The sequence below is a fragment of the Lontra canadensis genome, unplaced genomic scaffold, assembly GCF_010015895.1.
Source record: "Lontra canadensis isolate GAN:19392208 unplaced genomic scaffold, GSC_riverotter_1.0 scaffold79, whole genome shotgun sequence".
In the NCBI taxonomy this organism is placed as follows: domain Eukaryota; kingdom Metazoa; phylum Chordata; class Mammalia; order Carnivora; family Mustelidae; genus Lontra; species Lontra canadensis.
The window spans coordinates 6,237,213-6,263,899 of NW_022631073.1; the positions used below are offsets into that span (position 1 = coordinate 6,237,213).

At 52.5% G+C, this 26,687-nt stretch overlaps 1 protein-coding gene and 1 long non-coding RNA gene across 3 annotated transcripts; one reads left to right on the forward strand and one right to left on the reverse strand.

The window, feature by feature from the left end:
• The first annotated feature begins 1,282 nt into the window (after positions 1–1,282).
• UROS (uroporphyrinogen III synthase) lies at positions 1,283–20,469 on the forward strand. Of its 2 annotated transcripts, none has more exons than XM_032882103.1 (10): positions 1,283–1,531; positions 1,628–1,727; positions 1,909–1,992; positions 3,756–3,852; positions 5,915–5,989; positions 11,591–11,665; positions 15,145–15,225; positions 15,555–15,640; positions 16,631–16,729; positions 20,136–20,469. In XM_032882103.1, the coding sequence occupies exons 2-10, from the start codon at positions 1,665–1,667 to the stop codon at positions 20,268–20,270; spliced, it is 795 nt and encodes a 264-aa protein (XP_032737994.1). In that variant the 5' UTR covers positions 1,283–1,531; positions 1,628–1,664; the 3' UTR covers positions 20,271–20,469. The 2 variants fall into 2 exon arrangements, with proteins under 2 accessions (XP_032737994.1, XP_032737995.1); XM_032882104.1 differs by lacking the exon at positions 1,283–1,531 and adding an exon at positions 19,073–19,173 and having other exon boundaries at positions 20,136–20,292.
• Positions 3,360–22,697, reverse strand: LOC116881951. The gene is made up of 3 exons (XR_004385526.1): positions 22,687–22,697; positions 11,174–11,177; positions 3,360–3,463 (listed from the first exon to the last, which is right to left on the reverse strand). It is a non-coding gene; the product is annotated as an uncharacterized LOC116881951 (long non-coding RNA).
• Positions 22,698–26,687: the final 3,990 nt, after the last annotated feature.

Sequence of the window (26,687 nt, forward strand, 5' to 3'; positions counted from 1 at the left end):
ATGATAGGAACAGTACTGCCCATTTCTCCAAATCCCCAGTCTCTCTAGCTCACAGCTCGACAGCAGCAGTAATTAGAACTTGATTTCATGATTATTATTTGTTCACCCAGGGCTGGTTGCTTAGATACAAAGCAATTCATTTTGAGCCAGATTTTTCTAAGGTGTCCCATAGATATTATAATGTTCCAGAAACCTATTCAGTAATAACTCACAAGTAATGGCTCCCAGAGTTAACCCATTTCTGCTTCACACAATACACGCTGTCTGACTATCATCAACCACTGTGTAATACTCGGTCAGTAACCAGCTGGTGGGCCTAATGCTACTTACAGGATAGTAATCCACATTTCAGGCAGAGTTTATTCTGCAGGTCTCTAGCAACATTTATTTTGAGGCCTTTGGGGCTGTCATATTAAATTCCACCCCCTTGATAAAAAAGAATGTAATGTTTATTGTAAAAAAAATGGATAATACAGAAAGAGGTAAACAAGAAAATAATCACCCTATCCTGCCACCCAAAAGTAATTATTAGTAGTATTCGGATGCACATTCTCTCATAAATATGCATATATAAAATTTATAAAACCATACTATTCATGCATTAGACTTCTTTAACTTCACATTTTGTGATTAAATAATCCATGTAACTAACATTTTAATAATTTCATATAACTACCTTGGCCTCTCTGTTGGACATTTACTTTGTTCCCACTATAAATACCAGGATACAGTCTTGCAACTAGAAGAGGAGTAACGTCTTGGACACCTAATACACAACATAGTGATTACAGTCAACAGTACTCTATTACAAACTTCCAAGTTCCTTAGGAGAGTTGATCTTAAATGTTCTAACTGCAAAAAAGAAATAATTATCAGGAGGCGTGGCAGAGGCTTTAGCTGAGCTGCTATGGTAGTAATCATATTGTAGCAAATAAATGTATCAGATGAACAGCTGATGTGAGCTGAAACTTACACAGTGCTGTTATGTCACATATGCCAGGATCCAGAATGAACATCTTTATGTTAGTCTTTGCACACTTTTATGAATATTGCCTTAGTACTTATGCTTAAAAGTGAAATCATAAGAAGAAAGAGTATAAAGTGTACAAGGCTTTCGAAAGATATCAACAAATTCTTTTCCAGGTTTTTAGAAAACTTCTAAAAAAGATCTCATACTTGGCACCATTTATAAAACATCATTTATAAAACAAGTAGAAGGGTCAATGTAACTATTTCCTAAAAAGCTTATTAACTTCTTAGTACATTTATCTTGAGATGGAGTAATTCTTTATTTCTTTAAAATAATTTGTCTATTTGTTAATGATACAACCCCCAAATTTTATCACTCCTCTTCAGGAGCCTTAAATGTGTGGCCAGGACACCGGCTTTCCCTAATGGCTTTCATCTGCCTTTCCAAGTGATATCAAGTGCCAGCATGCTGTCCCTTGGCCTTATCAGTGACAGGGGCTTCAGAAGGAACAAGCCCATTAACGCTAAGTCATTGCGGATGAGGGATAGGTCAGTCACCTCAGCAAGCAGTTGATGACCTTCCTCCTGTGCTCCTGTCCCAACTGACATTGCTTAGGAAGAGTTCCTGAGATCTAATTAAGATCCATCCATCTCCCTGCTCTGTCCCAGCGCCCTGTAAGGACTGCCAAGCCATAATGAAAGTTCTCTTACTGAAAGACACCAAGGAGGATGACTGTGGCCAAGATCCGTACATCAGGGTAAGTGCCTGAGGTTCTGGGTCCCGCCCAGCACCACACTGTCTTCCTAAGGAAGCTAAGGGGGGCGGGGGGGAGGCGGGGGTGGTCTGCGAACCCTCTGAGGAGCTGACACAGACCCTGTGACCCTTTTCCTTACTTTCCAAACAACCCTAGCCAACCCGGAACTGTATTGTATTTGCAGGAATTGGGGTTACATGGACTCGAAGCCACTCTGATCCCTGTTTTATCATTTGAGTTTTTGTCTCTTCCCAGTTTTTCTGAGAAGGTAAGGTCTGTCGGTGTCTGAGTACCGTAATTTCTGAGTCTAGAACCCTTGCCAACCCGAGCTGGAAGGATTTCTACACTGCTCCCTCGTTTTACTACCAGACTTGCAGACAAGGGCAGCGTAGCCTCCCCAGGCTCCAGTGCACGGGGCTGTGAGTCTGTCCCTGTGACAGTCCCCAGCTCCTCCAGGAAGCCACCCTGATCTGAAGGCGGGGTCTGGGGAGGGGGCTCCCAGCCGTGCAGTCCTTTCCAGTGTGTCCTCCGGTTCACCCACCTGTCCTGACCACGCACTTCACTATTTTAGAGGCCCCAGGTGGGGCCGCTGGGGTGAGACCGTTGCTCCCCCACAGCGTCAGGTCTGCCGCCAGGGGGAACGGGGATCCATCCTGCCGGACACAATCTCAGTAAAGCCTTCCAGATGTTTGCCATCAAAGCTTCAGTGCTCAGGCAGCCCTCACCGGCGAGCACCCCGTCCCAAGAGGGAAGCACCTTCAGGGCATCTTCCAGGAGCCCCGTTCTAGACACATGGGGAAGAGCCAGCTGGTTTCATGGACTAGGGGTGCCCAGCCATGCTCCGGGGCTCCGTGCCACCGTTAGCACCAGGTTCACCCCTCCTGCTCTTTATGGAAAGCCTGTGTTTTCCTTTGTTTGGGGACAAATACTACACGATTCCTTCAATAATGTGCCCGGCAGACACTGGTCCGGCACCTTTTAATGCCCCATGCGCTGGGCTGTGTGCCGAGGGAACGAGGTTAAGAAGGACCCAGACCCATGTGCCCTTCCAGTAGCAGCCCTGAAAGGCCTCAGAGATCTCATCACTTGAGATTGCTTCTTGGACCTCGTGGCCACACAGATACTGGAGTTCCCACAGGAGCCTCTCCCATCACCGCCAGCCAGCGTGGCCCCTGAGGGCTTTTCTGGACTCTTGTCTAGCTCCCTATGCTGCAGTGAGTTGGGGCACAAGGCACGTGTTTGAGTCCTGGCCCTGCCTCTCACCATGGGCCAGTTCCTCAGCCTCTCCAAGCCCAAGTCTTCATCAATGAGAGGACAGGAACCTCACATATCTCCCAGGGAACTTAGAGTGAGGGACACAATACGTAAAAAGAGCAATGTTTGGTAAATGTCACTGTTACCATCTTTGAAAATCAAGGCTTCAACATGGATATTGCCCCTTGAAGAGTGCAGTGGTTTTTTAAAAGATGTATTTATTTCCCTAGAGAGAAAAGGAGGGAGAAAACATGAAGGGAAAGAGGAGGCAGAGCGAGAGAGAATTCTCTAAGCCGACTCCCTTCTGAGCACGAAGCCCGATGCCAGGCTCACTCCAGGACCCTGGGCCAAAGTCAAGAGCAGGCAGCTTACCCAACCAAACCACCCCAGCGCCCCTTGAAGGTTCCAGCTTTAGTACGGATGCAGATCCAGTCTGCCCTCCTGCCTGCACCCCACCCAAGCCCCGGCTGGGTCAGATGGCCCCCCTCTCTGCTCCTGCTACACTCCCATTCTGCATGCTCTTTCCTAGCTCTCCCCTTGACTGTGAGCTGCTTGAGAGAAATGCCATGAACAGTGAGTTCATCTGCGCACCCTGAAAGGCCTAGAATACTTCCCGGCATATAGTCAGCTCCCGGCAGGTGACGATGGAAGAGTGGGTGGATGGATAAACGATGCATGGATGGATAGAAGGAATTAGTTTTGTGAAGCATTTGCAAATCTGGAAAATGTTGAACTTGGCCATTGTGTAAAATGTCTCTGTTGCGGTTTGGTGCACAGCTGTCTCATCCTGAAGGCTATGGAGGACTCATTTTTACCAGCCCCAGAGCAGTGGAAGCAGTGGAGCTGTGTTTGGAGAAAGGCAATAAAACGGAAGGTGAGGGGACTCTCCTGAATTCCCCTGGACCTTCTTTACTCTGATTCTCCTGAGCGGGGAGGCCAGATTCCAGAAATAGATTGTTCAGGTTTGAAACATCTCCGTGACTTTCAGCTCAAAACAGTATTTACGTACCAGGCTAGTTCATGTTTGTGTAACCTTTGGAGGAAGCAGAAAATGGCCTCTCTCCTTATAAACAGACTCTGAATGTCCCACACAGAATGACAGGTTAGCCTCGTGGTCTCTGACCAGAGCAGGCACCTGGTGGTATCACATCACAGATGCTGCCTTGGGAAACAGAAGATAGGGCAGCCCCCCAAAGTCCCCAGACCCTGAGGGATTCATCTACCGGTGGTCATTTCTCTCCTCAGAATCTCTTCTGAGATGATCTCTTGATCTCTTCAAAGAGATGATGAGAAAATCCAAGCACATCAAAAAAATGGCTGGTGCCATGCCAGGCACTCAATGACATGATCATCTCAGTCCCTTTTTCCCACCTCCTCCCTCCCTCCCCCATCAAAACACAGGAACAGAGCCCAGGCTTCAGACTGAACAACCACTTTAGTCTTTCAATCAAATAGCTTCTTTGCTAACATTTACGGAGTGCCTAATGTATGCCAGGCTCTGTTAAATACTTTACATTCGGCACCTCATGTATTCCTGGACCGCTGGCCAGAGGCATGCTTACTGTGGTCATCATGTCAGGTGTAGAGATTACTTTAAAAAAATACAAATCTTTAAAAATTAATTAATTAATTAATTAATAAAATTAAATTTCCCGTGGGAGTGTAAAGGGTAGCGTAACACTTAAATGTTCGGGAAAGTTACGCTCCTAATCGGATTGTAGGAACAGAGAACTTGTGTGTCCTTGTCTTCTCCAACAGTAGTGAACACCCGGTGGCCTCAGCGTGTATTCATCCAGCTCATTTTCTCTTTGTATATCTTTAATCCACAGTTAAAGCTGTTTGTTTTTGCCCTAAAATCGTAATGTTCTCAGTTAAATTGTGTTTGCTCACGAACCGGAAAGTTATGGTCTTTACTTTGACTTAATGTACACATCCGAGATTATAGTTTCTTGACTGCTTTCAAATACATGTCCCGAATAAAACCAGTTGTGTTGCTCTATTAGACACTAAATTGCTATTTTTATTTTTATTTTTTTAATTTATTTTTAAATAAATAAATTTATTTATTTGACAGAGAGAGATCGCAAGTAGGCAGAGAGGCAGGCAGAGAGGGAGAAGTTAGGTCTCCGCTCAGCAGAGAGTCCAACGTGGGGCTCGATCCCAGGACCCCGAGATCATGGCCTGAGCCGAAGGCAGAGGCTCAACCCACTGAGCCACCGTGGCACCCCTAGGTTGCTATTTTTAAAGACCAGTGACTTTTTCTTTAAAAGTCTGTATTTTTAGGGGCACCTGGGTGGCACAGTTGGAAGAGTGTGTGACTTTTTTTTAAAGATCTTACTTATTTATTTTACGGGGGTGGGGTGGAGGGAGGGGCAGAGGGAAAGGAGAGAGAGAATCTCAAGCAGACTTCCCATGGAGCTCCACACAGGGCTCGACCCCACGACCCCAAGATCATGACCCGAGCCAAAACCAAGAGTTGGACACTTAACCAACTGAGCCACCCAGGTACCCCAGGCTTGCAACTTTTGATCTTGGGGTCGTGAGTTCAAGCCCCATGTTGGGTGTAGAGATTACTAAAAAAGAAAAAAAAAATTAATAGAAGTTTACATTTTTTAACTTTAATGTCACCCTACATATTCTTTCTTCAAGATATGTTTATTTTCTGGTACATACTAAAAGTGCTTCTAGTACAACTGTGGAAAAGAATTAATATTCTAAGCAAGGCATACTGAAACATTTATGAAGTGATTTTTTAGAAATTTGCCGAATATGAACAGAACAAAAATGGATTTTTAGTTCAAGACGCTGTTCTTTATACGTGGTTATTAATAGTTTGCCTTGTTCACAAGTGTCTTAGGATGAACAAGGAGCTCTGGGCAGCAGTCCAGATGGCCACTGTGCTGTTTGCTGCTCACATCTAATTCTATGTTTTACAGTCTGGAAACATTCTCTGAGAGAAAAATGGAATGCTAAGTCAGTGTATGTGGTCGGAAATGCTACTTCTTCTCTAGGTAAGCAATCAAGGTAAAGATAAAACACCAAAAAAATGACTGTGATGTTATGATTTGTAATAAAAATGTGTATTTGGCTTTGTCCCTGTCCCTGGGACAAATCTCCTTTATAAACCCTTGGAATTTGCTACATGATAAGAAAGATGAAGTTGCCCTCCTTTTTTTTGGAAAGCTTTACTTTTTTGAGAGAGAGAGAGCTTTCACTGTACCCTTACCAGCAGCATATTTAACTAATTATTCGTAAATATAATAAGCAAAATATCATATTTTAAACTATAGTTTGTTTGTTTTTTTAAACAAACAAGGTTAAGTCATTGGGGAATGAAAAACTATTTTTCTTCTTTTAGTCTCTGTTATTACCATAGTCACCCTTCTGTATTCTGGTTAACAAATGTGGGTTGGATTGGGTCATTTGCTCCCAGAATCAGGCACATGGTTTACTAACTATTACCTGTTTGTTATAAAGGATATTTCAAAGGATAGGAATGAACAACAGATGGAAGAGACACCTAGAGTAAGGTGGGGGGCGGGAAGAGGTGCACTTCCACACCCCCTCCAGGTGCACTGCCTTCCCAGCATCTCTCTGTCGCACCATTTGGGTTTTTATGAAGGATTCATTACATAGGCATGATTGATTAAGTTATTGGTCATTGGTGATTAATTCAACCTCCAGCCCCACTCTTCTCCTTGGAGGCAAGAGACTACCCTCTCTAATCACAAGGTTGGTTCCCCTGGCAACAAGCCCCCTTCCTTCAGGGCTTTCCAAACACCACCATTAATATAAACTCAGGTGTAATGGAAAGAGATCTATTATGAATAACAAGAGGCAATTTTAGAGTCTCCGGGTGGCTCATTTGGTTAAGGGTCTGACTCTTGATTTCAGCTCAGGTCATGATCTCAGGGACCTGGTCTCAGGTCCAGGTCATGATCAAGTCCCCAGTCGTGCTCTGCACTCAGCAGGGAGTCTGCTGGAGGATTTCTCTCCCTCTCCTTCTGCCTCTCCTGCTTGTCCTGGTAAAGGTATAATGAGACAAATATATTCAAATATTGCTAAATGGCATTAGAAATTGGGTCATATATTTTCAGAAATACTTGTTCATATGTATTCAGAAGTTCTATTACATTGGTGCCAGGCTGGCTCAGTCAGTAGAGCATGCGATGCTTGATCTCAGGGTTGTGAGTTCAAGCCCCACGTTGGCCATAGAGATTACTTTAAAAAATAAATAAAATCTTTTAAAAATAAAAAAATAAAAAATAAGGCTCTATTACAAGCTTTGTACCCTCTGGCCCACTAATCCCTTTCCTGATAATCTAGCCAAAGGTAATAATCCAAAACAGGAGAAAAGAATCGGTTTTTATATGCGAATGTATATTATAGCATTATTTATAATCATGGAAAAAGGAGAGCCCCCAATAGGGGAATAGTTAAATAAATTATGATGCATCTATATGATGATTATGTAGTTTTTTCTTTTATATACTTTTCATTTTGAAGGAAATTTACAGAAAACTTAAGTTACAATACAAAGAACTCAGTCTTTCCTGGACCCCTGGAGAGTAAGTTGCCAACGTGATGTCCCACCAACCCCAAGTAGTTGAATGCAGGTTCCCTACAAACAAGCACATTGCCCTGTATCGCTGCAACTTTCACATTCCAGAAATTAACATGCACATGCTAGTACCTCTTACTTCTCCGTAATGTCCATCGTGGCGGAAGGACGGCATTCAGAATCCTGTCTTGCCTTCGTCGGCATGTCTAGTTAGTTTCCTGAAGGCCAGAAAGGTGCCTCTGTTTGTCTTTGGCTTCGTGACCTTGACACTGGCCAGCTGTTTATAGACGGTCTCCTAATTTAGTGTGTGGGCCTGGTGTCCATTTCCACTATGAGAAACATTTCTGTCTTCTCTTTGCTTCAACTGTTCCATTCTCCTGACCTGATGTGCAGCTTTTGGGAGGAGCCAGAGGCAGCTCTCGGGCCAGAGGGCTCCTGCAAGACGGCCCCTGGTGACCTCAGTGCTCCCACCACTGTGACATCCCCATCTCTTGAGCTGCGAGTTGCTTGACTAATGAAGAGCCGGTGGGTCGCTTTTCAACACAGCTTGTAGCTCGGGGCTCTGCAGACCAGTGAAGAGGGGATCGGGCCTTGGTTACCAAGGAAACCACCCCCACTCTCCCATCCCCTCCCCAGATCAGTTAAGAATTTGTTTACACCTTCCTTTCACTGTTCCTTTTTTTCTGAAGTAGAAGAGGAAAGAAAATTCTCGTGGCAACTTTGGACTTACACATCACTTCAGCTCTCAAACACGGCATGTTTGTAAATGGTCCTGTTCTGCTCACGCCACCTTCAGTCTCATCTCAGTGGCACCCCTGTGCAGGCTGCATCTCATTGTTCTGTCAAATGAGAAGAAAATCCAAGAGCAAAAGTGGGGATACGGGATGAGAAACCCGGGACAGAGCCAGCTAGTGTGGGCCGGCCTCCGTGTGCTCCAGATGGCAGAGCCTGGTCCCATGGGATCCCCCCTCTCTTGGGAGAGAGATGCTCAGCTGGCTCAGCTGGGACCCACACTGCTGTGTGATTAAAAGTAATTAAAAGTAATCTCTATTACTTTTTAAAAATAAAAGGGAAGAACAATCTCTTAGGAGAAACCACATTCTATCTTAACATGAAAGTCAGTCACCCAACTTTGGAAACTTCTAAGTTCACCTTCCCAGACATGGTGTCCCAGAGGACTTCTCTCTAGTGAACTGCTGGATGCTTCTGTTCATCCCAAGGCCCAGCAAGCGTGTGGAGAGTGAGAGGAATTTGAACATGGACAGCCGGAGGAGTCCTGAGTCCAAGCATTAGTCATCTTCTGCTGCATAACAATTGCCCAAAACTTAGTGGCCAGAAACAATAAGCATTTGATTTCTTACAGTTTCTGCAAGTCCACAGTCTGGGAATGGCTAAGTTGGGTCCATCTGGCTCGGGGTCTCTCACCAGGCTGCAGATATATCAAGGCTTGACTTGGGGGTTCTGCTTCCAAGACCACACATATGGCTCCACTTCCCAGCCCTCACGTGGCCCTCTCTGAGGGCTGCCTTAGGACACGGCAGCAGGATTCCCCTAGTATAAGACAACCCAAGAGCCAGCACAAGAGAGCCTCCGGGCCAGAAACCAGTCTTTTCATCGTCTAATCTTGGGAGTGACATCCCATCACTTCCACCATCTTTCTTTTGTTTGAATACAGCCAGTCCAGCCTCGCTCAAGGGATGGGGATGTCACAGTGGTGGGAGCACCGAGGTCACCAGGGGCCATCTTGCAGGAGCCCTCTGGCCCGAGAGCTGCCTCTGGCTCCCTCCAGAAGCTGCACATCAGGTCAGGAGAATGGAACAGTTGAAGCAAAGAGAAGATACAAATGTTTCTCATAGTGGAAATGGAAACTTGGCCCAAGCTAGTGGTCTTGATGTCAAAGTCCATCAAGATTTATTTACTTTAGAGAGATAGAGTGAGTGCACTCGAGAGAGCGAGTGGACGGAGGGGCAGAGGAAGAGAATCTTCAGGCTGACTCTCTGCTGAGCGAGGAGTCCGACCCAGGGTTCGATCCCGGGACCCATGAGCCAAAACTCCAGAGCTGGATCCTCGCCCGACAGCCACTCAGGCAGCCCATAAACCATACCTAATTTTTGAGTATTTTTCATTGCTTCATTTTCCCATGAATTCTGGGAGAATACTGAGATCATCTGTGTCTATAACCTTAATGTGTCTTCACATCCCACCTGTTGATTCTTATGATTTGCCTTTGCACTAAGCATTTTCTTTTAAGATTTCATTTATTTGTGAGAGAGAGAGAGAGAGAGCAAGTGCACAAGCAGGGGGAGCAGCAGGCAGAGGGAGAAGCAGACTCCCTGCTGAGCAAGGAGCCAGGAGCCTGACGCAGGGCTCCATCCCAGGACCCTGGGATCATGACCTGAGCAAACGCTTGACCGTCTGAAGCCCCCAGGCGCCCTGAACTAAGAACTTTCCTCCCCTTGAGACAACCGCACGGTACCTTCGAGCATAGGCGTCCACCAGCAGGGGGGCTCACCCCAGGTTTACCTGAGCTCCCGAGTGGGCCCACCATGGCAGTCCTTGCCTTAAGCTCTTAAATGTAAAGAACACGATGGCAGATTTGTCTGGGGGCAGACTGGTTTGTTTCACGGGTGTGAGTCACTTGACGCTCCCCTGTCACCACGGCCTGGGGAGTCCCCGGAGGCGGGCTTGCCTGCTCCCGAGGCCCTGGGCTGAAACCTGGCACCTGCTTAGAGCAGAGCCAGCCTTGCTGCCACAGGGGTGGAGACCTTCCTGCGAACATCCCTCCCTGACCTCTACTGAGAGCCTCTGCGGGCTGTGGGCGGCCACACAGCCAGGCCCTGTCCTCGAAGACGGAGCTGACAGGCGCTGGCCGGCTCGGGGCTCTGCTCCCTGCTCTCAGGAGCCCTCGGCCCCGAGTCATTGTGGGGACGAACATTTGCGCCAGGGCTCCCTGGGAACAGGGCGCGAGACTCTCGGTGTGGCTCCTCCCGTCTAGTCGCCGCACGAACCGGATGGGCGAGCCGACAGTAAAGAGCGACATCACTGCAGTCTTAGGTCCCAGTTCCATCCTGGGGGGTCTTCAGGGTTGTGGTGTACTGAGACCCTCCCAGTCCAGTCAGAGGAGGGGCGGCCCGGCCGGGGCGGCTGTGCAGTGTAAGCAGGGCTTTGTTCCAGAACAAAGTTTACGGCGGCATGTGACTTTTGACTCTTGGGCTCGGGACACTAGCAATGCCCTGTAAATGAAAAGCTGACGGTGTTGACGTGAGAGCTGCGGTTTGTTATTAGCTGGCGGGTCTCACGTGAATCCTAAAGAGAATGGCCACAGCCCCACCTCCGTCAGGGGGTGCCGCAGCCCGTGGACAGGTGGCGAGCGCGGACGGCGCAGGGGCCGCGGCCCTTCCTCCCTCGGCATCGTCTGCGGACGGGCCAGCATCTCCCGTGTGGAAGAGTGCACAGGGCCCTGGGGTGGGGGGGCTGCTCCTGCCACGCTCCTTGATGGAAGCTGCTCACCCCTCAGCCCAGAAGGCCCATAGTTGCGGTGCTGGAGGTCTTTGTTGGCAGGATCCCGTGGAACCTCTCCTGCCCTCCGTTCCATTTCAGTCTGGCCACGTCAGCCCACAACACCCTTCTGGACGGGGCTGGCCTCATCTCCCCGACAGAACCAGGGCCCTCGCATGCCCTGTGAGACGTAGCAAATCCCAAATGCTCGCCACTCCTCACTGGCCGATAAGAAAGCCGCCTTTCTTCAGCTCCCCCTGGATGGCCAGGATTCGCTCTCGTCATCTTGTAAAATCTTTAAAGCAGTCCCCTGTGGCTGGTGTCCTCCCCTCGTGTAGATGAGCTCAGTGGGGCTCGGAGAAATGGGCGCATGACCCAAAGTCACACATCTAGGAAGGGTGGGCCCAGGGCCCAGCACCCTCACGTTGGACACGTGCCTGCCATCATCCCATACCAGCCTTCAGGAGGAGACGTTCCTGTGCATTTGCACATTAGCAAGCAACCCAGGAAGGGAGGTCTTTAAGGAAAACACTTTTCTTTTGTTGTTTTTCAGTGAAGAAAATCGGCCTGGACACAGAAGGAGCAAACTCTGGAAATGCAGAAAAGCTTGCAGAATACATCTGTTCCCGTAAGTAGAAAAAGGTCACCCCAAGTGACACCCATTTACTCTTTGTTCGTTGGCCTCACCCCCCTCCCACCCCGGGAGAGCAACATTTTCTGGGCACGTTCTCCATGGTGACGCTGGTTGGTGCACAGTGTGCAGTTTGCTTGTGGGACCACAGGCTCCTTTTCCTGTGTGTGTCTGTGTTGCTGGAATTCAGCCCGCCTCTCTCTGCCCCCTCCACCAGAGGACTGGAGACAACTGGAACATGACACAAATGAAACATTCAGAGACAAATCCCAGGAGACTATCTGCAGTGATGATGACAGGAGTGGAGGCGGGCTCTTGCCACTGGGAACCTTCCCTGAGTCTGTGTCTGCTCCTTGCCTACCCCCCCACCGGCTCCTCTCAGGGGCCATCTCCTTCTCCAAGCAGCCCACTCCCTGGGAGCACGTCCCTGGGCAGCATGTGGCCCCAGACCTGAGATGGCACTAGTGTAGAGGGGTCTGCCTTTCAGTGGGGTGCCAGGCTTGATGGAAGCAAAGATGTGGGGGAGCTCTTAGAGCGAGAGGCACAGGAGGGCCAGAGGGGTTCCAGCAGAGCGGTCCTCCTTGCTTGTATCTCCCATCCTCTCTCCGCCAGGGCTAACCCGGTGGCAGACACTCGCTCTTGCGTCCTCTCGCCCCTGCCCATCGGTAAAAGTGAGTCGAATGATCACCGCCCCATCACGGGCTGTTCACGAGGTATTGGATACTCAGAGATGAAACACACACGATGCCAGCATATGCCGGGCTCCAGATGGCCCCCTGCCCGTCCCACAGCACTCAACAGACATGCCTTCCCACTGCTGCTTCTGCCCCTGCAGAGTGTCCAGGGCTGCGGTGGAGGCTGCTGGCGGGCAGTGGGGCAGGGCAGCTGGAGGGAAGGTGCTCCCTGCCCCTCTGGTCACAACCACTACTATGTCCCAGCCCAGCTCTTTGCTTTAGTTGGCTGAAGTCTCTCATGTTTTGAAAAATGCTCTTCTTACTGAGGGGGTGTGTTTCGGAGACCTTCCAAAGCCCCAGGGACGAAGGAGGTGAGCCCTAATGCAGTGACCCTCTGGGCCCTATCCTGGCCGAAGCAGGTGCTGGCCTGGGCTGGAGTGGAGGATCGAGTCGAGTACCCAGCACTGTGTTCCCATCCCAGGGCAGCACTGCTGGGCCTCCTGTCCCGGCTCTTGTGTCCACCACTTCACGTGAGCTGCAGGGCCTTGGGGGCTCTTCAGCAGGACAGTCGCCTGGCCCACAACTCTAGTGGCCAGTTCTGTGGCGCTCTGGCCGGCCACCGTGGCTCCCAGCACACTCGTTACCCCCTTCCTGCATGGCCGTCTCTGCTCAGCCCTCCTGTCAGTGCTACCAACAGAGACTCTGTCCTTCACGAAGGCTCCCATGTGACAGGGACGCCACAGGCTGCGTTCCTTCCACATCCGCTGTCCTGGAGACCGTGGCCCTCCTGTGGCCACCCCCACCACACACATGCCCTTTGTGCCTCACCTTGTCGCTTAACCCACTCCTGCCTCATGGCCTGGCACACAGGTGTCCCCACGCCGTGTTTGCTGAGCACTGTTCAGCTGTTCTAGTGGGACAGGAGGGCATGGGGGGTGAGGCAAGAGAGGGCTTGGTCCCTGCCAACAGGCCTAGCCAAGCTGAGCGGCCATTTTCCTGAACGTCAGCCCAGGCCTGCCAGGAGCGCACTACCATGCAGCCAGGCGTCAAAAGCTGCTGAGAAGCCACAGGCGGTTATGCCAGGGTCCAGGGGTGAGCACGGTCCCGGGAGCCTCACGGTCCTTGGGCCCATTGGACTCTTTTGAGGATCACCAAGCCTCAGCTCTTCCAGGGCGAGAGCAACATCATGTGATTGGGTTTTCCCCAGCAGTTCATGGTGTGGGATGCCTGTGTTCCAGAATGCTCCAACGCCAGGCTCTTTATTTCTGATGTTCTTAGGAGAGAATGGTCACCATCAAACAGTAACAAAGCCATTCTGTTTTAAAGTAGAAATCAATGTAAATGGTGGAGCTTGGCATTCCCCGGGGCATTAAGTGCATCCTTGGCTCAGGAAGATGAATGACTGGTTCCACGGGTGGGACGGCATTTAGCTCTGTCTCCAGGGTAGATGACCAGGCTGCGCTCACCACTAACGCACGAGTTCTAGAAAGAGATGGAAGGAAACGGAGTCGTTCCTCACTCTCAGGTCCAGAGGCGCCATGCTCTGCACACACAAGCAGGAAGGATCCGAGTCGTTCCGAGATATCACACTGGTGTTTCCATTAATGGACTCAAGGCTTCGAGGGGAGATAGGGATGCACTCTGCCTTATCTCCGCAGACACCGGGCTGCATCCTTTGCGAAGCCTTTGTTTCTTTTTTTCATTCGTAACCAGCACGCCCGTGTGTCCTAATAAATCTTCCGTCGCAGTTAGAATATCCAAATACGAATCCTTCTTGACTGCTAATAGGGAATTCCACCGTGGTTTTACCAAGGCCTTAATGATTTTCTCCCCCAGCAAGCTCTGAAACTGGACTTTAAAAGCTAAAAATCTACTTCCAGTGTTTGCGGTCAACAGGCCAATTCGTAGTTACTGCTTCTCTCTTTTACTTAACGCTTTTTACTACGTGTCAGGTGCCACTGCAGGCTCATAAAACTATTAACCCATTTAGCTCGTTGTTCTGGCAGAAAATTCTCTCCTTCCAGGAGAAATGCTCTTATGGAAAAGCGAGCAGCAAATAAATGGTAGAAGGGGGCATTACAGCATTCTGCAAGAGAGGGGGTGCGCCTGAGTCAGGCAAAGGGGCGTGCGGTTATCTGAACTGTCCCTGGCTCGGAGGGGATTGGTTAGTTCGATCAAAATGTTCACAGTTGGGGAGGCTTTGCCCATCGGTTTTGTTGGATGGTAATGTCTCAGGTCAGAGCTCAGACCGCATGCCGTCTTCATTCTGCAGAGAGCCTGGAGCTGGACGCACCCTTAGGTCTTCCTAGAGTGGAGACGGGGAGCTGGGTGGGAGGCAGGGCCCTTCTCAGCAGGCCGGGTCCCTCCACAGCCACCCATCCGCCCTGTGGGCACTTAGCCGGGTGGCCACCATCCTGAGGGGACAGTAGGCAGGGAGCTCGTCTCTGTCTGGGAATGGCTGCCCAGCCATGTGTAGCTGCGGTTTCCCTGCCGCCTTGTGAGCGTGGGCCCTGGCTTCTGACTCCAGCCAGGTGCAGAGCGGCATGCTAGCTCGTGCCTGCCGCCCGGCGCCGCATCAGAACCAGAGGGGCTGGAGGGGCCCGGGGAACAGCGGCCCCGACATGTGGGGATCCCCATTTTCTGAGCTCCGTGGCCGAATCCTCTGCGATCTTCCTATAGCAAGGTCAGCTTCTTCCCTCCCACTCACAGTCACCGGGTGGGCGGGAGCTGCTGCTCCCTGTGTCCCGGGCACGTGCACCCCCTTCCTGAAAGGGTTAACAAAGTCTGGTTCTTTATCCACAGGGGAGTCACCAGCATTGCCCCTTCTGTTTCCCTGTGGAACCGTCAAAGGAGAAATCCTGCCGAAAATGCTCAAGGACAGAGGTGACGACAGTGCATTGGCTTGTGGGCACAGCCCCCCGGTCTGCCCCCTCAGGGCTGCCAGGAGCCTCCGCGGTCCGCATTCAGGGTTGGCTGTCTGGAGCCCCCAGGGGAGGGTGGGCCGCCCCTTATGGTCATGTTCGGTGTGGGGTGCAGGCTGCTGTCCTGACTGTAGCTAGGAGCCCGCAGGGTGTCACAGCCTTCGCCAAGAGTATGGGTAGTGCTGGTGCGGACGGACCCTGGGGCAGGTCCCCGTACAGAGGACAGTCTCAGGAGGGAGCCCAGTGTTCACAGTGGAACGAAGCCTGTTTTCTGCTTTTGATTGTGCCCAGGGATCCCCATGGAAAGCATAACTGTCTATCAGAAGATCCCACACCCAGGAATCCAAGTGAACCTCAACAGCTACTATTCTAAGCAGGTGGGTGGTGCTTGCAGGGGGAGTTCCATGCGAGGGGGTGGGGGGTTGGGGGGGGCAGGCACCTGAGTGGTGGAGGCCTAGGGACAAGAGGCCCAAACCCCTGTGCATGGTCCCACCATCCCCAGTTGCATGACTTCCCAAGGCTCCATCTCTGTATCTGCGAAATGGGAACAGATCTCTCCTGTAAGGTTTCTAGAAGGATGAAAGGAGATAATATGCATAAAGCCCTGTGGATTCCACCCCAGACCTAGTGGGCCTGGGCAGCTAGGGGCCCTCATGCGACTGTCCATTGTGTGGGGCACTGGGGGAGCCGCAAGGGCAGAGGCTAGGAGGGGAGGCGGGGCCCATACTGGGAAGGCCCACAGTGCCCACCGAGGGGTCTGCACTGAATTTGGGAAGCCACAGGGGCCTCTGGAGGCTTCAGGCAGGATGGTGGGTGGTGCCTGTTCTAGGCTTTTCCACATCTGTACTCAGTGGGCTGCCTCCCCTCCCTCTCCCAGGACAGGCTTCCGAATGGCTTGCTGGCTCTGGAAGTCCCGTAGTACAGACCAAAACAGAAAGGCTGTGCAGCCAGTGCGCCTTCTGTCTCCTGAGAAGGGATGCAGAGCTGACAGGGAGCGGGCCTGGACTGCCATCTCACTCATCAGGGCCACTCTGGCCATGTGAGCTTGTGGCACCGTCTGCTCGGCTGGGCATGGGGGTCCACGGTTGCCATGTCCTCTGGACAGACAGACCTGTGGGCCAGCAGAGCGATGAGGAGCAGCACCCAGCCTCCCCAAAGGCACCCTGCCCTCTAAATGGTGCCTCACCTGAACTTGGCTTTGGCCTAGGGAGCAGAGGCGGCCGCGGCCACCAGGTACCTTCCTGCTGTGACTCTGTGGGGCCTGCCTCCTGGGGCTCCAGGGCTGATGGCACCTGGCTAGAAGAACCAGGGGAACGTTCTCTCTTCTTGGCCCATGCTGACAGACTGGTCTTGGGCTCCCCATGCAGGGCGTTCCGGCCAGCATCACGTTCTTCAGTCCCTCCGGCCTTACATACAGCCTCAGGCACATTCAAGAGTTATCTGGTGACAGCATCCATCGAATTAAGGTGAGGTATTCAGTGGGCTTTTGGTCTTTTCAGATTTTTTAAAATTCTTGCCAATTATCCTAGAGTTTCCGTGTAAAGTCAGAGCACTCCTGACCTAGCAGATACCATGATGTCCGCTCGTAGCCCTGGAACGGCCGGGCTCTAGAATTCTCCAGCACCACTTCCTGGCTGGTGCTCTTGGACAAGTTACTTAATCTCTCTGAGCCTGTTTCCTCATTTGTACCATGAGGACGATGATTCCTCTGTGGCCTTTAGAGACACGCAGTCACACTGTATCTGCGGGGGATAAGACCTCCGGGTGGATGTCTGAAACCACAACTACTACCCAGTCCTGACAGAGTGTGTTCTTTCCTATACATACATCCCTGTGATGAAGTTTAATTTCTACATTAGGCCCCGTCCGAGATTAACAACCACTAACAATAAAGCCGTTACAGCAGTGTCTTGTGATCACAGTGACGTGAACTCTCAGGACGCCTTGCTGTGGTGCACGCACCCTCCTCCAGAGATATGAGATGGGAATGTGACTCCGTGACGAGACAAGGGGAGGGGGGTGATGGAGGCAAGTGACGCAGCGTGAGGCTGGGCTGGACTGCGGTTGACTGCGGGGAACTGGCAGTGTGGACAGTGAAACCGCGAGTAAGGGGGCAGGGGCTGCTCAGGGAGCTGCAGTCAGGGGGGGCTGCTGTCTGTGGTCTTCTCCGACAGAGGAGTCTCAGGACCGGATGAGAATTCGGGCCAGTCCTTGGCCAGAACCTGGCACGCGTCCTAACATCCTTTCCCTGGTTTCCCATTGAAACATCTTGGCTTTATCTATTCTAAAAGCCATTCCCTCTTTTCATGTCTTTTAATTCAAAAGCTTGACATACCCCTTGTGAGGGACCCCATTTGCTGAGCGTCTCAAGTATCGACGAGGCTTCTGGGGCCTGTGACGGGAAGGTTCTTGAACTGGCTGCAGTGGGACCGAGGAGAGGGCGGAGGACGGGCCGCCAGCACGCGTGTCCTCATACACAGTGAACGCCCTTGGCTTTTACTCCGGCCTGCGGACTCAGCGCCGGCTCCCGGTTCTGCAGGGGGTACTGGGCCCAGAGCAGTTGTGTGTCTTGCCCTAAATCTCACGGGAGGAAGGGATTTGAACCCAGGAAGACGGGTGCCACGTTGTTAGCCGTGGTGACACCTGAGCCATGGCCAGCTGATGGAACATTTCCGGGCAGTCTCTTGTAGAATGCGCCCACCGGTCCAGTGGTAGGAATCAGGCAAAACTGGGACCACTATCCTGACCACAGGTGAAGCAGCTCAGGCCCTGAGAGGTTAAATGACGGGAGAGGAGACGCTCAGGGTTGGAAAGATTGAGAAGATTAGAACCTGACGTGCTCAGGAAGTTAGTGACCGGCCCATAGTCCGCCCTTTCCTCCCTGGAGGCTGGGAGAAGCTGGGGTGCTCGGCTGCCCCCAGTTCTCGCCGCTGTGACGGGCCCGGCAGCCTGGTAACCGCAGTCTCCACAGAGCTGCTCTCTGGGCTCTCAGGACTGCCTTCCTCTGCTTATCAGCGTGGTGCTTTCGAGGCTCCCCCGGGCTGTGGCCTTTCAGGACTTTGCTTCTTTTTGTGGCCGTGGGAGAGTCCGCGCTGGGGCCACAGCACTACGTCTTCATCTGCTCCTCGGCGACGGGCACTGGCGCCGGGTCTGCTCCCGGGCAAGCAGGAGTGATGCTGGGCACCTGACTACAGTTTTGAAGCGGACACGTATTTCCATTTCTCTTGAGCATGAACTAAGGAGGGGAATTGCTGGGCCGCACGGTCACTTTAGGTCTAACTTTGGTAATTTTGAAGAATTAGTGTCTTCCCGAGTGGCTGTAGCTCTCCATTTCCACACCAGCCGTGTGGGAAGGTTCTGGTTCCTCCACGTCCTTCGCAGAACTTGTCATCTTTGTCTTCACACTCAGAGCCGTCCTGGCGGCCGGTGGGTAGTTCTGACTTGGATTTCCCTACGACCTATGACGCCAAGCAGCTGTCCCCGCGTGTGCTGGCCATTCTGTTTGTCCTTGGGACAAGTGTCTGTTCATATCCTTGCCGTGTGTCTTGTGGCTGGTGCTGCTGGGCTGGGCGAGATCCAGGCTTCTCCACAGATGTACAATGTGCAGAAATTTCCCCGTCCCCTGAGTTGTGTTTTCCCCTCTGTGACGGTGTCCTCAGAAGCAGGACAGTTTTTCCATTTTGGTAAAGACGCACTTACGTGGCTTTCCCTTTGCTACTTGGGCCATGAGCAGCGGAGCTAATCCTAGGCGTGAAGACTCGCCCTGTGTTCCTTCTGTCCTTCTGTTCCTTCTCCGCTCTCACACTTAGGTCTGGGAGCCACTTCAAGTTCACGAGTGTGTCTGCTGTGAGGTGGGTCCCAGCACCATCTTTTCCTCAGGGAGTTTCTCAAGGAACAGCTGCATCATGAGGTGGAGCAGGGAGCGGGGAGCTTGGGCTTCTGGGGGCAGCAGCCTCTGTCCTGTGGCTCTGACGTGCCCCAGAAAGTGTCCTGAGATTGTTCCCTACGCCACACTTGGCCCCGGGAGGGAGGATGAAGGGGGCGCCGGGTAAGGGCTACCATCCTCCCAGACCTTCCCCCAGGCAGGGGTGCATGCACCCAGGGTTGGGGTGGGGTGACATGCGTGCTCTCCCCGCCAGAGCAAGAGGCCTTACTCCCCCCCATGCTAGCCTGCCATGCAAGGGCAGCTGTACCCCGTCTACAGGTGAGGAAACAGGGCCAGAGGGGCTAAGTGACCTGTGAGGACACCTGGGCAAGGGCTGGGGTCACCACAACGGAAAACCACATTCAGCCCCAAGCGAGGCTCTGCATGTGACCATCAAACATGCAATGTTCAGGGAGAGAGGAGTCCCGCTGACACGGCTCAGGCCACCGAGCGTCTCACTCGGAGTAACCGTGTTCCCCCGCTGAGCTCTCATCTGTGGTGGGGCTTCAGCCAGGTGCTTACTCGCACCAGCCTCTCGTGATCCTCGCAGCAGCCCCTGGGGAAGGCTGTTACCCTGTTTTACAGATGAAGGGACAGAGGCCCAGAGGTGGCAGGTCACTTGCTAGGGCCAGTGTACTGCAGGGCTAGGATGGGAACCTGACCCTCGGCTGCTGAATTTTCCTGGGGTGGGGGGGGGTGCATGGAGGGGTGCAGCCAGGGCCCCCGCCACGCCCGGAGCATCTCTTCCACTTTACTCTCTGCTCCACGTGCCCCCCCCCGCCACACCAGGGCAGAACCGTGGGCCGCTAAGGCTTGTGGAGAGGGGGCCAAGACGGTAGGAGGGGTGGCCGCACGTGAGCCCCAGCGTCCCGACTGGTCCCAGGCCCTGCCCCACTGTCCTCCTGGCCCTGCAGGTGCGCTGAAGCTCCCCATCTCTCCCCCCACAGTTTGCCGCCATCGGCCCCAGCACAGCCCGTGCGCTGACCGCCCAGGGCCTGCGTGTGAGCTGCATGGCCGAGAGCCCCACGCCGCTGGCCCTGGCCAAGGGTCTCCAGGTGGCCCTTCAGGCCCCCAGCTGCTGAGACGGTGACCATTCCCACTGCGCTGCTGTCCCCGGCCCAGGGCACCGTGCTGCTGCTGCGGGGAAGCGGCGAGCCATCAGCAGGGCCCCCACGCCTCGGCCTCGTGCCTCTGCAGGGCCCCTGGGGCTGGCGAGAGCTCCTCTGGCAGAGGCAAGAAAACCAAATAAACCGCCCGGCTCCCGGCACCGACTGTGTTGTCCCTCGCTGTGTGTTGTTTTGCACACAGAGCCATGTCCGCCCAGGAAACAGATGCACCCACGTTCCGAGAGCCGCCAGAGCCTGCAGGCACGAGAACATCTGTGTAGGAAGCAGCTTCGTTCATCTTAGAGAAGGGACCCGAAAGTTCCTGCCTGTGCGCTGTGGGCAGTTGCCTTGCCGATAAGGAGAGACCGTCTTCCCTTCCGAGCTGAAATGCAGCTGAGGCCAGGCAGGGTGTCTGCGGGGCGGGGAGGTGGGTTTACACAGAAGGCCTTTGTCTGCAAGGTGCCAGGCCTGCGGACAGGCTTGGGGACTCTGCCCACAAACTTTATTTCCACTTTTAAAATCTTGGCCTGGAACCTGAGCTGGGTAGACTACAACCCGCGTCTGTCCATTTGGTCACGTGAGCTGGTGGCAGGAAGGAGGGGTGTCTGACCTGGCAGGTGTGTCACGCTGGCAATCCTGCCTTCTCCTTCTTATTCCCCTTAACGATCTGAGGCAGGGACGCCACTATGACTCCTGTTTCTCTGGGGAAGAACCTGAGACTCGCGGCATTAAATGCCTTGCTTAGGGTCACCCAGCGAGTGAATGACCAGCCAGAATGCTCTGCAAGGTACCTGGGGACGTAAAGCACAGAGGCCCAGACTGATGGCACTCTGGAGCTGCCTCGCCTCCACGTGACCTTAGCAGAAAAATGAGGACCTGGTGATAATTAGTGGTGTGACCTCAGCGGAAGTTCTGCGGGTACCGTGATGGCCCCGTACTTTTTGTCTGCGGTCCTGTTTCTGAGGGAGGGTCAGAATCCATCCCACCGCTTCTTTCTGATCTGAAAGTCAGGTCTGGATCTGATGGGGTGTGTTTAGAATCCCTGCCGCTTCCAGGGAGCCTTTTTCTGCTGGAGTCACCTTTTCTGAGCCTGGGGAAGCACCGTGCCCCAAGCAGCCCACGCTAAGGTGGGTGCTGCCCTCCCGGCCCCACAGCTGCCACCAAGCAGTGCCCGCCAGGCCAGGCTGCTACAGCAGCATCTAGAAGCCAGCCTCAGGACAGAGTGTCATCACCGGGACCAGAGATGGCTACATGAGCCTCAGCGTCCCGAGGGCTGCGGTGGGTGCTGCTGTGTGAGGCGGTCCCCTGACCGTGTGCCTGCAGGTCAAAGCCCTGCCGGATTGCTCCCGATTATATCCCCACACTTTCACTCTGCCTCTGACCGACCTGCTGCCTGCTGTCCCCTGTATGCACATAGCCCCCGACTGCCATCATCCCTACATAGGAGGCCCCACTGAGGTGTCAGCTGGGTGAGGACAGGAACCAGCCCTCCCACAGTGGACAGGGCCTGGGCTTCTTTGCAGGGACAGAGAGTAAGTGTGGTGTCCTGAGGGTTTGGGAAGCTTGGGCTGGGGGAGCATGAAGACCAGGAGGAGGGGGTGGAGTGGAACTCTCAGAGCCCCTGTCTCCCTGACACCGGGAGGGTCACTCCTGCCATCTGAGCTGCAGTCTGCCCACCTGTCAAGAGCAGATAAGCTACCACCTCCTAGAGGTGTGCCCTGCAACTCAGAAAACTACATCTAGAGCTCCCCGAAGCTGCCTTGAGATCGGCATGGAGAGCTTATGCTGGTGGGTAGTAAGCAGTGTGTCACGTATTGTCATACATAAGCAATACTGCGCAGCATTTACTGCTCCGAGCTGAGAGGTCTGTCTGGCGGAAAGCGTTGCCAGAATGGCAAAGGCGATGTTGGGGTCATGGCCCCAACACCTAATGAGTTCTGAGTACCTGGGGATCAGAGACAGCACAGCGTTTGCCCTAGAGGGGCCTGCAAACATCCAGAGAGAGCAAAGTCAGGAAGCAGCTGAGTTCCACATAAAGAGCCTGTATTTCACACAACATGCCTGTGGCCTGGAGACAGGGGGGCAGGCCACCTCTCTGTGGACAGTTGCCAGAGCACCGCTCTCTGAGGTTCTGTCGCTGGGAGCCTGACCGCAGGGAGCTGGAGACAGCAGAGTCTCAGGATGGCCTTCTTCCAAACCAAGTCACCTGCCTTTTGTGTTGATGCCATCTATTGTCATATGTCCCTTCGGAGATTGTATAGTAAGCATTAGATTTGATTTTTCTTTCTTTTAAAGTAGGCTCCAAACCCAGCATGGAGCCCAGCATGGAGCTCGAACCCACGACTGACACCTGAGCTGAGATCAAGATCGGTCACTTCACTGAATGAGCCACTCAGTTGCCCCCAGATTTCTTTTTTTTTAAGCCCATTTCTTACAACCGCCTGGAGGTTCTCAGCTGGGCAAATCACGCTACTGATTGTACAAACCTCTCCGCCCTCCTCCCTTTCCCACTCACTTCAGTGTTCTGAACACTTTGCAGCAAAGACAGAGGACACAGCAACCGCGCGATAAGCAGTAAGCCGCAGCCAATGGCAATCATCACCTCCACGTCAGTGGCCATCGTCCAAGTGTCTCACACACGTGCGCAGAGAAGTGCGGGCGGGCGGTGACTGCGGCCTCCCTCCCCCCAGCCCCCTTGCCGCCTCGCACACGTCCTTCCGTGGGGAAGCAGGAGCCCCAAACCACAGAGCCTTCCACATGTAAGCGTGTGACGGCTCCCGGGGAGGCCTGGGGGCCAAGGCTGGCCATGGGAGAAAGGGGATTTCTTTGCAGGTGGAGAGTGACTGAAATGCAAAGTCCAGAGTGAAGGAAATCAGAAGATCCGGGAGTGGGAAGACTTTTTCTCCCATTCACGGGCAGAAGTGTGTGGCTGTAAGTCACACCCAGGCCTGCCCTTGCACAGGTGGTTTCCAAAAACCTGGGCCTTTGAGATCAATCCATATTCAGAGGCAGAACTGACCCCTCACTGTGTATCAGGCTCAGAAATCTCCCATGGGAATAATTAAGGGATAAGTCTCTTTCAAAATGTTACGCTGTGTGAAGCTGAGAATATGCAACCCCATATTGTGCAGACATGTACTTCAGGGGGGAAAAAATCTTCAGTCCTTCCACTGACAACTGGATCATGCCATCATCTCAGCATTTAAGAAGATTCTAGAAGCTTCCAGCCAAACCCTTCCCCAAGCTCAGATGAGGAGTGCCCTGCACAGACCAGGAACCAGCTTCTCTAGGAGCCCCTGTACCTCCTGTCTGTATTGTAGACCACCCGCTTTTTTTCTGCCATTTTTTCTCCTAAATCTAATTTCCTTAAAATCCAGTTTACCTGGAATAAGTGATTTAGTTAAACGGTCGGAACCTTGTGACACCAGTCAGGCTACTTAGAGGCTTTGAAATAATCAGGAGAAGAATGCTCCGAGAGAAGGGTAGACAATCCCTGGGTCCAGGTGCCCCGAGCCGGTTGGCCCCCGCAAAACACAGCAGAAAAGACCAATGTTAGGGAACAAGACCCTTCCTTCATAAAGCCCTAGTGGGTCCCCCTGCCATCTTCACAGAGAGCTGCCGTGCACGTTTAAAGACCTGACTTTCAGAAGCGCCGTCTTCTGCCAGAGCTCGCACGATGGACAGGCCCCGACTTGGTCTTTCAGACCCAGCAGAACTCAGGCTGTGTGACATCAACCCTCGGGACACCAGCACTCAACCACAGAGTTCTCAATTCTGCTCCGTGTTCGGAACATTAGCCTCCCAGGAAAGATAGTGCCTAGGTGGCATCCTGAATAATTTTGTTCTAAATCTTGTACCTGTGAAGGTTTTGGTTTCCCCAAGAGAAAACATTTAGGATTATCTTCTAATTGAAACACAGTTTGAGGGGCACCACAGCAGCTCAGTCAGTTAAGTGTCTGCCTTTGGCTTAAGTCATGATCCCAGGGTCTTGGGATGGAGCCCCATGTCGGGCTCCCTGCTCAGCGGCAAGCCTGCTTCTTCCACTCCCACTACCCCTCTCCCCTGCTCATCCTCTCTTCTCTCTTTCTCTCAAATAAATAAAATCTTTAAAAACAAAACAAAACAGACAACTCAATCATGTGGAGGGTGAATACGACCCTTAAACCTGAAAGTTGCACTTGGCTTTGGCCACACGGTGCAATAATTCTCTGTGGCCATTTATCCAGATGTACATGTCCATTGACATGCCTGCATACATGAAGTATGTTGATAAATACAGCTGACATATATACACACTGACATGATTGACACCTGTCATAGTCACATGTGTGCTTATATATATATATAAATGACACATGTGTAGGACAGGTAGGGCACAGTGGGAAGAAATTCAAGTAGGGCACTGGTTGTGGCCCGGCCCCTTTGGTCACGCGGTGCAGAGACCCTGCCAGGCCGACTCCGTGGGATGAGGGATGAGCTTCCCTGGGCCTCTCACAGGAGTCCAGGTACACAGGCTGAGCAGGTCCGGTGGGCACGTGTAGGGACCAGCAGCCCCCCAGCGCTGGGGCCAGCCCCCCTCTGGCTCTATGTAAATGTCGGGTGCCACGGTCACGTGGTAAGTACCACTGGGAGTCACTCGTCGTGCTTTTCATTTTCATTTGGTTCTATAGAAAGTATTCAGGATGTCCCTTCCAATCAAAAGGTCCCTGTGCCCCTGCTTGTGTGGCCCCTCTCACTGTCTCTCTGTCAAATCAATAAAATCTTAAATAAAATGTAATGAAAGAGGCTGGAGTTGAAAATGTGAACTCTGCCTGGGTGCACGTGATACTGTCAGATGCTGTTGCTCAGTTTTAAGGCATGATAATGGTGGTGTGCTTTGCTCTTTTTCCCCAACAGTCTATCCTGGACAGACCCATACGGACATATTTATGCACAGGATTATATAGGATGCCTGAGGCTTGCTTCTGCAGCAGGTGTGAGACTAACGATGAGAAATTACATGAGCCACACCTGTCTCCTGACAGCTGGCCTAGGTGTCCTCTCCTGCCACAGCCCCAGGAGCGACCACGGAGCACTCCCAGCCAGTGGTGCTAGTTTGGGAGCTAGGAGAGCATGTCCACAGGAGACACAGTTGGGGGTGGTGCGGTCTATGGGTCTGTGGACACAGCTGAGTGTGAGCGACCCCGCGGGGGAAGGTCATCTAAAAGATGTGACTGCCGATTGTCCCGTGAGCTGGACTCGGGCACACCGACGCTCTTCACCCACTCCCAGTCCTTGAAACGTGGGTTCCGTTCGGCTTGCTTTTCCCGCTCCCAGACGCTATTCCAAGGACAGCTTTGAAAGGTGATGTGGTGTTGAAAACACCTGCAGAGTTTATGGGACTGAGCCCACATAGGGCCTCCTGATGAACTTCCAAGATCTGGCAGGGGGTTGCAGGGACCCATTACACCTGGACAGCCCTGGGAGGGTTTCAACCCCATAGGCCCACCACTCCAAAGTCATGCCTCCCCACCCTCACTTGTTCTTGTGTCCCCACCTGGTACGGGGCCAGCCCCAGATGTCTCTGAGCTGACAGGAACTGAGTGGGGCTGTGCAGCTGGCCTGACGAGCAGCCCAGTTCCTTGTGAGCGCAACGCCCTGCCACCGGGGCTGGCCTTGTCACTGCAGCATTGGTGTGAGGCCAAACACCTGCCCCAGGGACCTCACTAGGAATGGATCCCCCTGTGTCACAGCCTGGTACGGTGCCCTGTCCAGAAACCCAATATCCTAGAGCCCCCTGAGGGGTCTCAGGCTACAGGGCCATCAGACAAACCTGGCACAGAAGGGCTGCTAGGGCACCCTGGAAGGACTGCAGTCTACATCTGCCTCGGGGCTGCACCCCCTCTTATCCATCTTCCACAGAGCAGCTGGGAGGATTCTTTTAAGTTTATGTATTTACTTAAGTAATCTCTATACCCAACGTGGGATTTGAACTTACAACCCCAAGATCAAGGGTCTCCTGCTCCTCTGAATCAGGCGCCCCAGAATCAGGTGGATTCTTTAAATAATGAAGCAGTAAAGTCACTCTCCTGCTCAAAAGATCCCCAACGAACTTAGGGTAGAATCCAAATTATCTGACCTCCAGGTCCTTCAACATCTTCCCATTCACCCTCTTTTCCATTCTCACCTCCCTCCTCCCGCCACCTCACTGACATCCACCACACTGCCCTCTGTTATTCTGCAGGGGCTGGGTCCTGCCTCAGGACCTTTGCACTTTTCTTTTCCTTTGCCCACACCACCCACGAATCCCAATCACATGTGACATTGTCCCTCTTACTTTTCTTTCATTGCTTACATTTCACCTTTGCGATAGGTCTTTCCTAGACCCCTAATATCAACTGCCCACCTCCAAGG

Coding starts and splice junctions, on each gene's coding strand:
- UROS (XM_032882104.1), top strand. CDS start 1,665: ATGAAAGTTCTCTTACTGAAAGACACCAAGGAGGATGACTGTGGCCAA. Junction 3,853..5,914: donor GAAAGGCAATAAAACGGAAG/GTGAGGGGACTC, acceptor TATGTTTTACAG/TCTGGAAACATTCTCTGAGA. Junction 11,666..15,144: donor TGCAGAATACATCTGTTCCC/GTAAGTAGAAAA, acceptor CTTTATCCACAG/GGGAGTCACCAGCATTGCCC.